General features: G+C 46.5%; 1 protein-coding gene across 3 annotated transcripts in view; it reads left to right on the forward strand.

Annotated features, from left to right (window-relative positions):
* Nucleotides 1-852: 852 nt before the first annotated feature.
* The window catches only part of cacna2d4a (calcium channel, voltage-dependent, alpha 2/delta subunit 4a), a 40069-nt gene continuing 28912 nt past the window's right edge, over nucleotides 853-12009 (forward strand). Inside the window, exons 1-11 of one of the 3 annotated variants that reach the window (XM_037242661.1) lie at nucleotides 8230-8663; nucleotides 8749-8872; nucleotides 8971-9112; nucleotides 9558-9639; nucleotides 9864-9980; nucleotides 10082-10141; nucleotides 10321-10483; nucleotides 10555-10686; nucleotides 10771-10831; nucleotides 11493-11643; nucleotides 11709-11783. In XM_037242661.1, coding sequence (XP_037098556.1) covers nucleotides 8833-8872; nucleotides 8971-9112; nucleotides 9558-9639; nucleotides 9864-9980; nucleotides 10082-10141; nucleotides 10321-10483; nucleotides 10555-10686; nucleotides 10771-10831; nucleotides 11493-11643; nucleotides 11709-11783 — 1023 coding nt within the window. In that variant the 5' untranslated portion in view covers nucleotides 8230-8663; nucleotides 8749-8832. Of the gene's footprint in view, nucleotides 910-8229; nucleotides 8664-8748; nucleotides 8873-8970; nucleotides 9113-9557; nucleotides 9640-9863; nucleotides 9981-10081; nucleotides 10142-10320; nucleotides 10484-10554; nucleotides 10687-10770; nucleotides 10832-11492; nucleotides 11644-11708; nucleotides 11784-12009 lie in introns of those variants that run through there. The other 2 variants (XM_037242659.1, XM_037242660.1) reach the window with 2 other exon arrangements.

Raw genomic sequence — 12009 nt, forward strand, 5'->3', positions numbered from 1 at the left:
TAAATTCTAGCTTTTTTTTTTTTTTTTTTTTCCCAAACAGGGAATTTGACTTTGTAACAACACTCAGGCAAATATTCTCAAACATCCGCTGATCTTAAACTCCCAAGAGGGCAAGGAAAAACTCAAAACTCCAGCGAGGGGAAATGAGAAGAAACCTTGAGAAGAGACCACAGATGGGACGGTCCCTCTTCCAGGATGACCAGGCTGCAATGGATGCAGAGAGGACACATAGTACAAACAGTGTAGACAATTCAAAAAAGGTGTGGAGAGCAGGATGTTATTCCACAGTAATGACTCTGAGACTCTAGGAGTGGTGTGAGTTCATCAGAGCGACAGCCTGGGGGAAGAAGCAGTCTCTGTGTCTGCTGGTTTTGGCCTACAGAGCTCTATAAGGCCGTCCGGAGGGGAGTAGTTCAAACAGACTGCAACCTGGGTGAGAAGGGTCTGTAGAGATGTTCCTTGCACGTTTCCTGGTCCTGGACAGGTACAAGTCTTGGATAGATGGGAGGTTGATTCCAATGATCTTTTCTGCAGTCCGTCGCAGTCTGTGCTTGTCTTGTTTGGAGGCCGATCCAAACCAGACAGTGACGGAGGTGCAGAGGACAGACTGGATGACGGCGGTGTAGAAGGTTTTCAGAAGCTCTCGCGGCAGGTTGAACTTCTCGAGCTGTCTCAGGAAGTACAGCCTCTGCTGGGCCTTCTTCCGGACAGAGTCTATGTGGCCCATTCAGGTCCCGAGAGATTGCGACGTGATGGATGGCTCTTATGCTGCTCCTGTCCAGGTTTGGGACCTCTGGCGGTCCTCTCCGTGCCACAGCGTGCCTTCTTTTGGGGGCTGTCTCGTGGCTCTCCGGACTTGAGCTCAACTGATGTTTTGGATCCCGGTTGTTTCGAGACTTCTCAAAGAAGGTAAGCAAGTTGACAACTCGAACGTTTCTTCACTCGCTTGTGCTAAGAAGAAGTCTTGCACCCGTTTTGCACATTCTCACGGATTGAAAGCAAAACATCAGCAGTCATCGCCAACTGTCTTTCCAGTGATCTGGCCTGGCCTGGCCTGGCCTGGCAGCCATCCAGCATGCGCTGTCAGACTTGCGGTCGGTCATACTAGTGATTTTGTTGTGATTTTGCTTTTCTTTTCTCTTCTTGCCCTTCCATTTAGTGAACAACAGTTGAAGATTGAGCAAGAAACGGCCTGGCCTGGCCTGGCTTTTCTGCAGGCCGCATTGTAGTCACAGCTTCTTTCGGCGGGCCATTATGACTGTCAACCCAAATAAATGTACGAGCACCTCATATTATATACAGTAAAAGCTACAAAACAGACTGACAAATAACTCGTCTTCAAATCAGACTCAAGTATTTAGAAAGAAAAAAAAGAAGATATTATTAAAAGTGAAGACAATTTGCAATTCTAGTAATGACACCAATTTGATGCACAATTTGTCTTCGTGGGCCACAGATGTGGCGGGCCATATCTGGCCCCCGGCCGGGCCTTGGGTTTGACACCTGTGGTGTAAACCCGATGGCCGAGAAAAGACAATCTTGCCAATAAAGAACCAACTGGGTGTGACATGTTGGTTTGAAGCAACTTTGCCATGGAGAACTGCACCTCGAGGTCACGCCGCGTGTATACGTGTTGGATGTGACCTCGTCATGCAAATGGTAGGCTTGTGGGGTTCAGGCGGGCGGGCGTTCGGCCGGGTCAGCTTTGCCTTTGTCCTGCAAAGCGGCTGTGGTGTGAAAGGTCTGGAGAAGGTTGCACAACGCGGAGGGAGGGAAAAGAACGTTCTGTCTTTATGATGACGCGAGAGTCAAATGTTTCCATTGCAAATGCCTCGTGACTTCAAAGTTGCTTGCCTTTCCGTGACGCGTCGTGTCGTGGGCAGCAATTCAACTGAAGAGGGCGCAACAGCAATGTGTCAATAAATACTCTATTCAACTGAAGAGGGCGCAACAGCAATGTGTCAATAAATACTCTTCATTTATTTCTAGTCTACAAACATAGTTGCTCCATCGGAGCACAGACACACAGCTTGGTCACTTTTCCATTCCACATCGAACCGAAACGGCGTCGATTCAAGCAAGCGCCAAACGTCATGTTGTACATTTGACCTATTCCTTTGCTCCTTTCTGTTTGACTGCATGGTGAGGGAAATCAAGTTGATTGGTTGGCAACTTGCAAGCAAGCCTTCAACTTGGGCAGAAGCTTTGAGACGACGAAGGCTGAACGTGTCAAAGCAGCGTGACGTCACGCGCGGTGCGGGCTAGGACTTTAGTCGCGTCCGTGGGTCAGTCACACTTGTCGAGTTGGAGCCGCCGTTCCTGTCTGCCAGTCTGCCTGCCTGCCTGCCTGTCTGCCTCCCTCGCTCGCTCGCTGTCTGAGAGTCTCGCAGCCGAAATTGTTGATCACCCAAGGCGCCCGAGGATGGTCCACCGAAGTTCCCGCCGAGGCCGCCGCGGCCGCCGCGAACTGCTCATCATGAGGCTGCGCCCCGCACTTGTGTGGTTTCTCCTGCTCTCCCTGACCAGGATGGCCGAGTCAGACGGTAAAAGCTTCCTCACGACACTTTGTCAATTTCACATTGCGAATGCGATCAACGTCAATTTGGTGTCGACTCACTCGTGTGCAAGCAGCCTTAATTGTATTCATGTCGCCAACGGGAGAGAGTGTACGATGCAGTCGCCGTCTGAGCATTTCTTTCTTTCCAAGGACTTTTCTTCACTCGTTTGTCCGCACCACCACTTTTTGTCGTTTTCTATCTTGCGCTCCTGAGTTAAGGTCGCTGGTAACTTTGAAGTGAATGGCTATTATTTGATTGTCTTTTTCTCGGCACACCAGTTTGAGCCAGTTTTTGTCGTTTTCTATCTTGCGCTCCTGAGTTAAGGTCGCTGGTAACTTTGAAGTGAATGGCTATTATTTGATTGTCTTTTTCTCGGCACACCAGTTTGAGCCAGTTTTTGTCGTTTTCTATCTTGCGCTACTGAGTTAAGGTCGCTGGTAACTTTGAAGTGAATGGCTATTATTTGATTGTCTTTTTCTCGGCATAAAATGGCACTTGTTGATTGACTGATTGAAACTTTATTGATCCACCACGCAGATATTGACTGTGCCAAGTCACTCACTCGCTCGCTCGCTCGTTTAGTGAGACAAGCTCGATCGGATTTCCTTGAAAAGATTTTCTTGCTTTGAGGGCTCCCACAAAAGTGCTCGTAACTGTTGCTACTTGTCGTTCCTTCATTGGTATTGACTGAAGACGTACAGATGAGGGGATTTGAAAGCAAGCTGCTAAGTGCTTTCTATTGAATAACAAGGCCACCTGCTGGCTAGTACGTGTTGCATTTGTTGCTTGAATCAAGTCAAGTCATTGATATTGGCTCACGTGATTTGCATGTCATAAAGTGAGAATTGTATTTGTTTCAAACGGGCAAACCACACATAAGCAATCAAAGACACATACTACATTCAATATATGCTGCTGCTTCTTGTCGATGCTAATCATCTGTCTGATAGATGTCCATTTTGATTCTTTTTTTATTCTATTTGTTTGGTTTTTCTCTTTTCATTGGTGTGCAGGAGTAGTCTCTTCCCCCCCCCCCCCCCCCCCCCCCCCCCCCCGCGTGTTTGGAATAAAGCAACGAATAAAGGATGTACATTTCATTTTTGTAGATTGCAATTCGTAAGCCTCCAAAACAGAATCCGGTCCCTCTCTCCCCACCGTCCGTCCATGTGACGACGTCATTTCGACTGAATCCTAGCCAGCCTGTGCAAAAGATCATCATCGTGATTGGCTGTTTGTACTTCCCGTCTGATGCGTCGCACGTCGTCTGTGTCCATTGATGGCGTACGCCCGCTAGCTAGTTAGGAACCGTGAGAATTGTTTGAAAGGAATGCTCTGCCACGGCGATGAGTGCAAAAAGCAAACAATCCATTGTAAAATCTGTCGCTCATATTATTCTTTTGTTCCTTGCTTGTCCAGACTGCGAAGGCAAGATTGGCCATGTGAAATTCTGCGATGCTGGCAAAACTCTCAAACTGGATTCGGATGCCACCAGTACCACTCAGGTCGGATGGACTTTTGAGGGACAGAGCGGCAGCATCCCATCTCGCGCTACATATGACCCTGCCGCCGAAAAACAAAAACTGACATTGGAGAACCTGAGCGCTGCAGACAGCGGCAAGTACACTGCCACCTACAGCGACAGCACCACCAAGACCTTCTCAATCCTCGTCGGAGCCGGTAAGTTGCACGACAATCGTCTCGTATCGCTGAGCGACCGTTGCGTTTTGTGAAAGACACCACGTGCAAAGCGGGCGGCTTAAACGGTTCAAATTTGGAATGCAATTCAAATGTGCCACTTTGCCATCTGGGAGAAAAGCAAACGTTGCTCTCAGAAGAAATCGGGGCAACTCCTTTTCTTACCCTCGGCTGAAATCCTTTGCCGATAGGATGGCGGGCGCCGCCGCGGTGCTACATTTGTCGGAGCGCAGAGCAAAATCGTGTAGCGCGTGCCCTCGGCGTGGCCCACCGTCTGCTGCTTTTTAACGCCTGCACTCGGACTTGACCACTGAGGTGAATGTCACACTCTTTTGGGGTTTTTCAGTCACCTGCGACGCAGGCGCAGAATGCAAAGTTGTGACGGGGAGCTCCATCAAGATGGACTCCGCAGCTGGTTCCGCCATTGATGTCTCCTGGACTCATACGAAACCTGACGCGCCGGAGACAGCCATCGATGAAGCCAACAAGTTCACTGACGATAAGAAGAAAGAGATGGGCCGCTTCAACATGCAACTAGCCGACGCGGGGACCTACAAGGCCAAGTACCCCAACCCCTCCCCGACGACCACTGCAACATTTACAGTCTCCGTCCAAGGTAGCTCTCACGCCGCGGGATTGTTGCCACGAAAGCAATTCAGCCGATGCACCCTTGCTCAAAACGTTGCCGCCTCACTTCCTCTTCCCAACAGCTCCCATCACCGCTGTCAAAATCGCCGGCAAAGTTTCTGCGTGTGCAGGCAAGAGCGTCATCTTAGAGTGCAAGGTCACCGGTGATGCCAAAGTGGTCACTTGGAAGAAGGGCACTACTCCCCAAGCTACTAACGTCAGTGGCAAGAAGTTGACCATCAGCGAGGCTAAACCGGAGGACGCCGGTGAATACACTTGCAACGCCGAAAGCTACCCTGGCGGTAACCCGGTCGAGAGCGCCGGATTTACTCTCACCGTTAGCGGTGAGTACACCGCCATTTCTTGGGTTGACGTCAGCCCTGTTTGCGAATGCGTCACTCGCTCCCTGTTTTCGACAGCGGCCGTCGACTGCGACGAACAACAAAACAACGTCATCCCCAGCATCATCGAGAATAACGAAAAAGGTGAGTACTTCCATGTCACTGCCCGCCCTGCCTCGCCCAGGCCAATGATTGTCGTCACCTTTGCTCTAGAGGGGACCTTGGGGGGGTACGCAGCCCAGGCCGCGTCCTGCTCCGTCGCTCTGCTGCTGATGACCAGCCTCCTTCAGCTCTGCTGGATGCTTTAGACACGGCGGCTGCCGGGTGAGTCGCCGGCCGCACCTTGCTCCTTTTTACGCTCCTTTGTTGTTCCTCCTCCTCCTTTGCGATTGCCAACCGGCCGGCGGCTGTCTGCTTTTCCTCAGTCGAATGGAAGTGCGGGCGGGGGGGTTGACTGCCGCCGCCGCCGCCGCCACCTTTGCCTTTTTTGGAGCGGGAGGGAGGAGCGAGCGCCCAGAGTGGAGCGAGCGGCAGGCAAAGCTTTTTTTTGTTTTGTTTGTTCCTTGTTCCGTTTATTTCACCCCAGCATTTGAATCATCAGAATCCTTGAATCCGCCACACAATCCCAATGGACGTATGATGATGACTTTGTTTTGCGAATGTTTTGGATTGCAAACGCATCATCAGTGTCGTAAAAGTAAGCGATCCAGGCGCTCACCTGTGCATTTTCAGCCGCTTAGTTGTCGTCGTCGTCGTCGTCTTTGTTATTTGACTTGGCACTGGAAACCAAGAGGGACGCCACGCTTGCTGTAGGTAAGTGCTCCCCCCTAGCGGCGGAACCGGTGGCAAATGTCAACGTTTGACTTCAAAAATTACCTTTCCACTTGAGATCACGTGCAAATTGGGGAAGCCGTCCTCGTTCATTTGCATCAGCGTAAGCCACCCACCCGCGAATGCCCCGAAACGACAAGCCGACAATTAGAACCGACTCCCGTTGGCGGTGAATTTGATTTTGAAGAAGAAAAAGTCTCAACATAAGTGGATAACATAGGTATAAGATCCATTTCTTTGATCCAATTAGGCATGTATTAATAACACCTTTTGTTAGCCATCTCTCGGTTAATTAACAACGAGTTTGTTTTCAGTTGTCGATTTGATCTATTCATCCAATTTATTGAGAGGAAGCTATCATCCATGTTGGTATTGTCTCGATCAATTATTGTCGTAACACTGTTGAATGATTTGATCTAGTCCATCCTTTAGTAATAATAGTAAGCTACCTTTTGTTAACCGGTCTCGAAGAATTATGAATTCTTTCATCTGTTATTCCCATGTTGATCCTATGATGATGATCATTTCATCATTCACGATTCATCATTTATATATTATGATTATTTCATCATTTATTTATTATTCATTATTTATCTTTTGATTATACATTTATCATTTATTTCATATCTTTTGTTACTCCATATAGAATTAGACGCGCGCTCGTAACACTGTTTATTTATTGGATCGCTCCACTATTCATTGATTCAATCCATTGAATCAAAGAGCACGCTTAGCTCTTGTTCTTATTCGAAACGATAGGAGCGCTCACGCTCGTAACACGATTCGATCGGTCGATTCTTCATTTGTCGATTCAATCGGTTGAATCGTTCACCAAAAGGAAAGCTATCTTACGTGATTTGAAACTACACGCGCGCTCGCAAACACTATTTATCGGAGCTGTTCATTATTCCTTGGGGTTTTTTCCCCCCCCAATCGATTCATTCGTTCATAGTAAGCTATCTTTTGTTCTTATTTGGAGTTAACAGCTCACGGACGTGACACTGTTTGTTTATTTGAACATTTATTCAATCGATTGAATCGTTAACAGTAAGCTCTCTTTTGTTCTTACGTGATTTGAAATGATAGGCGCGCTCACAAACACTTGATTTGATCTGTTGATTGTTCACCCTATTTCATCATTTGTTCAGAGAATAGAGTAAGCTATCTTTTGTTCTTATTTGGAATTCTAGGCGGTCGTAGCACGGACTCATTTATTGATGAAGCTCTCTTTTGTTCTTACGTGAGTTGAAATGATGGGCGCCGCACGCTCACAAACACACCGTCTGATTCATTGATTGATTCACTCACTCTAATCAGTTATTCATAGAGTAAACTATCTTGTAGCAAAAATGATCATCCATGTGTACTGCTGGCACCTGAGAGTTTGTTATGGCGCATGATGGGAAGTGTGAGGTGAGGGCGATTGGGGGCAGGAAATGACGCGCGAGTGGAGGGAAGGATTGGGCCGCCAGCAGCTCGTGTATGTCTAATTGTCTTAAGTTGTTATTTCGGTTCAATAAAAGCGATGAAATTGCACCCGACTCTGGTTCCTTTTGTCTGTAGCAGGCGTGCGTGTGGATACGTTTTGGTTGGGGTTATCAATATGATTGCAAAATCTTTTCGTTTTGTCTTTATAAACGTCGGAAGAGTTCATCTCCATCATGAGAGATTTGGCTCGGTCAGTGGGGGAGGAGGAATACTCCACAGCTGTTCGACACTACTCGTGTGTATGTTTCCGCGCGTGTGTGTGGGCGCGCACTCTCTTAAATGTTGTTAATCCAACCTCTGCACTTTCTGCTGCATTCATGCAGATGTTGGACGCGTATCTCACAATACAGTACTCCACTCTAAAATGAATTCATGATGCACCCCAAATGCAAACTCGCCTTGGTTTGTTTGGAATGAATGCACTGTTTTCCTTCAAAAAAAAACAAAAAACAACAACCTTAAAAACAACGAACCAGTCAGGCACCTCAGTCAAACGCACCAGTATAAAAAAATTGAAATGAAAATGTTTTAACACGACGTATTCATGCGTTAATTCATCTCAAAGTCGTCAAACCAGTTTGACACTGATCAATCTTCTTGTGTGTGCGTGCGTGAGATTCACGTTGTAGTACTGGATAAATCCATTAAGTGTCGCTGTTTGTTTAAAGTTGTACAGTATCAACCCTCAGAGTCGTACATGATGCCTCCCTCACAACTCTGGACTCATCCATAGCAGCATTGAAATTTAAAATGTCAACATTCCCTCTATTCTCATTTTAAACAGGAAAACGCCAAGTTAGGGAATGAAATGGAAGTGAGCGAGGGAAGGCAGTAGTTCCGAGAAATGGTGTTACGAGTGACACGGGGTGAAGAAAAAGAAGCATGGGTGGAGGGGGGAGGGATTTAATCCTGCCTGGATTATCGTATACATTGGTCGTGAGGCGCAAGCGAGTGAGGAAGTCCCAACAGTCCATCCATCCATCCCAGACTCCATTCCGGACCGTTTTCATCTCTCTGCTCAGTGATTTTTTTTTTTTTTTTTTACCTCTCCAGATGTGAGCACAAAAGTTCTGGAAAGATGGACTACTGCTACTGCTCGTGGTCGGATGTGACCTCACCGAGTGTATTATGGAATTTTGCTTTCGTTCATAGGAACATTCATTCGGAGCGCTGATGGGATGGATGGCTCTTTAGCTGCTCCCGTGCAGGTTTGGGACCTCTGGCGGTCCTCTCCGTGTCACACCGTGGATTCTTTTGTGCCTGTTGTGGCTCTCCGGACTTGAGCTCAACTGATGTTTTGGATCCCGGTTGTTTTGAGACTTGTCAAAGAAGGTCAATTGACAACTTTAGCATTTCTTCACTCGCTTATGCCAAGAAGAAGTTTACCCTAGTGTAAATAAATAGTTGTAATCTGGCTGGAAATCCACAAGAAATGGACGCAAACGCGGGCGATGGTGTACAGTGGCAGAGAAATGGACCGCGGCGAACGAGGCTGACGATGCTCCCGTGGATGATCCTGTGCAGCTCGCTGTGGCTGGCAGTGGATGGCCAGATGAAGATCTCACCGGAGACGTGAGTAGAGTGCACTTGCAGTCCAACGGGGTGACTCCAACTCACCCTTTTTGTTTTTTTAGTCTAAAATCAACTTGTGCTCTCTTTATCGACTTCAACTGGTCTACTCATTTCAGATGAATCCATGTGCATGAATGAATCTTATTTTTAGAACAAAATGAGCGTGAGGGGGCGACTCCCCATTGGCCCTACCATCTGTCGCATCCTGTCTGGCCATCGCGCGCAGGATTCGTAAACCAGAATTACCCCCCCAAAAAAACACGATTGAGCAGTAAATAACTTGGCGACCTGACTGTTGACTGTCACCTTTGACGGTAATCTCTTTTAATCTGTCAGTGAAGCGTGATCTCACACACGAGAGGCCACGACCTTTAATGCTGTGTCTTTTCAGATCAAATAGCCACAAAAAGGATACATTCAAATTGTGTTTATATTTTATGTTCAGCGTGCAGAAGTGGGCAGAGTCATTCGGGAAAGAGATGGCATCCCTCTCCACCAAATACTCTGGAGCTGAACTGCTACAAAAAGTAAGACAACAGAACAACGTACTTTTTTCTTGTACCAATTTACTCCAGAGGTCGAGAAAAGCATCACTTTGTTTACGTTTCGGTCCACATGTGCGTTAGTTAGTACGTAATTAGGCTCTGGTTAGAAGCCCTGGCAGGCCAGGCGCTCGCCATCTGCCAGCCACTCTCGACTCATCTCATCCTGTTTTCCGTCTATTTATTGTTTGTAATCTGTGTGTTGAAAGAAATATAAGGACGTGGAGGGCGTGTTGAAGATTGAGGAGGTGGACGGAGGGGAGCTGGTCCAAAAGTTTGCGGAGGAGATGGAGAAGATGCTTGGGAGGAAAATGAAATCTGTTAAGGTATTGACAAGTCAAATACACCAAACATCATAATGTGCTTTTAAAAGAAATATTTAAGTGAAATAATGCCAATGTGACAATATTTTTTTAATTTACGACAGAGGTTGGCAGAAGCAGCCGAGGAGGCTGATCTTTACCACGAGTACAATGACACGCTTGAAGTAAGTAACTGATGAATTTATGAATGAATGAATTCGTTAAAATGGACCTGATTATCATTCTATTGTAAACTGTATTTTATTCAAGTGCACTTTATAGTCTGAAAAACACAGTGATACTTCCTCATGACCTGGTTGTTGAGTGCACATTCCCTTTTTTTTTCTTCTTCCCCTTTTTCCAGTTTGAATACTACAACTCCATGCTGATCAACATGGCGGACGAGGACGGCAACCCGCTGCCCCTGGGAGGAGAATTCCCGCTGGAAAAGAACGAACACTTCAGCAAACTGCCAGTCAACACGCAGCAAAGTAACATTCAAGTGCCCACTAATGTCTACAACAGAGGTATATGTGAGCCTGAATGCAAAAATGACACAAATCCAGAGGGTCACTCACACAATCTTTTATTATTCCAGATACAGATATTTTAAACGGCGCGTACATGTCCGAGGCTCTCAATGACGTATTCATCGACAACTTCCAGAAGGATCCCACCCTCACTTGGCAGTACTTTGGAAGCTCCTCAGGCTTCTTCAGGCTCTACCCGGGTACCGCACATTCCGGCCATTGTCTGACCTAGTAGCAAGTTTCCTGGAGTTTGGTGACAGCTTTGCCCTTTTTTTGATCTCCAGGGATCCAGTGGATCCCGGACGAGAATGGGGTGGTCACTTTCGATTGCAGAAACAGAAACTGGTGAGGTGATCTTCCTATTGAGATGGTTTCCGCAGGTCATTGGTAGGCTGCTAGTTAGCAGTTAGCAATGACTAGGTTGCTACAGCGCTACTACAGCTAAATGTATGCTAGACTTGTCAAGTTGTTTCGCGTTCCAATTCATTTGCTCATCATTTGAAAAGAAAATGATACGATTACTGCCACCAACATGAAAAAAAAATATTTAAAACAAAAATTGGGTGTATTTTATATAAGTAGTAGGATAAGCACATTTAATTAGTTTTAAGTTGCATTAAAAAAAACACCACTAACCCCTAACCCTAACCACCCTAACCCTAACCACAAGAATGAAAAATGTTCTTAGTGATAGAAGACCAAAATATTGTATCAACAAATCCATTATCTGGAAATCTGATTTAGTCGAGGTGAAACACTGTCTACGTCGTCCGGTTCCTCGGATTGAACCTTCAGGAAGTCGTAAGTCAAACAAACAGATTATGGATCTGGAAAGTAGCAGCTGCCCCGGGGGACTAATCTCCTTCATGTACATGACCTTGTAATTAAACCGGATGACAATAAAGAGATAAGGGGCGGAAATGAGTGGATGAACTTTGTCTGCATGTTTGCATTTCTGCTCTTATTCTTTTTTTAATACGTGTTTGGCATCCTGTTTGTTTTTCAGGTATATCCAGGCGGCCACTTCTCCGAAAGATGTGGTCATTGTGGTGGATGTGAGCGGCAGCATGAAGGGGCTCAGGCTCACTATAGCTAAGCACACCATCAACACATTATTGGACACACTGGGAGAGAATGATTTTGTCAACATCATAGCTGTAAGATTTTTTTTTTTCCCCGTAAAATACGGTTTGTACAATTTTAATCGTCGTTTCTACCACAGTATAGCGACTACGTTCGATACTTGGAACCCTGCTTCAAGGGAATTCTGGTCCAAGCCGATCTAGATAACAGAGAGGTAAGAAGGAATAAAGTAATTAATGAATTTAGCGTTCATGGTAAGGGTTAGAACAAGTTCCTGTCTGGCATGATCCTCTTTGTTTTCTACTTGTCCTACATTACGTTGTTGTTTCCTCTCATCTGCTCTCCTGTTCTTATTATTCCGCAAAGCCCGGCCATGTGTGAGTGACCATTTGTGTGTGTGTGTTAGGCGCTGGATGCATGCCCTACTTTCTAGCACCAAT

Source organism: Syngnathus acus, chromosome 23 (genome assembly GCF_901709675.1).
Source record: "Syngnathus acus chromosome 23, fSynAcu1.2, whole genome shotgun sequence".
NCBI lineage: Eukaryota > Metazoa > Chordata > Actinopteri > Syngnathiformes > Syngnathidae > Syngnathus > Syngnathus acus.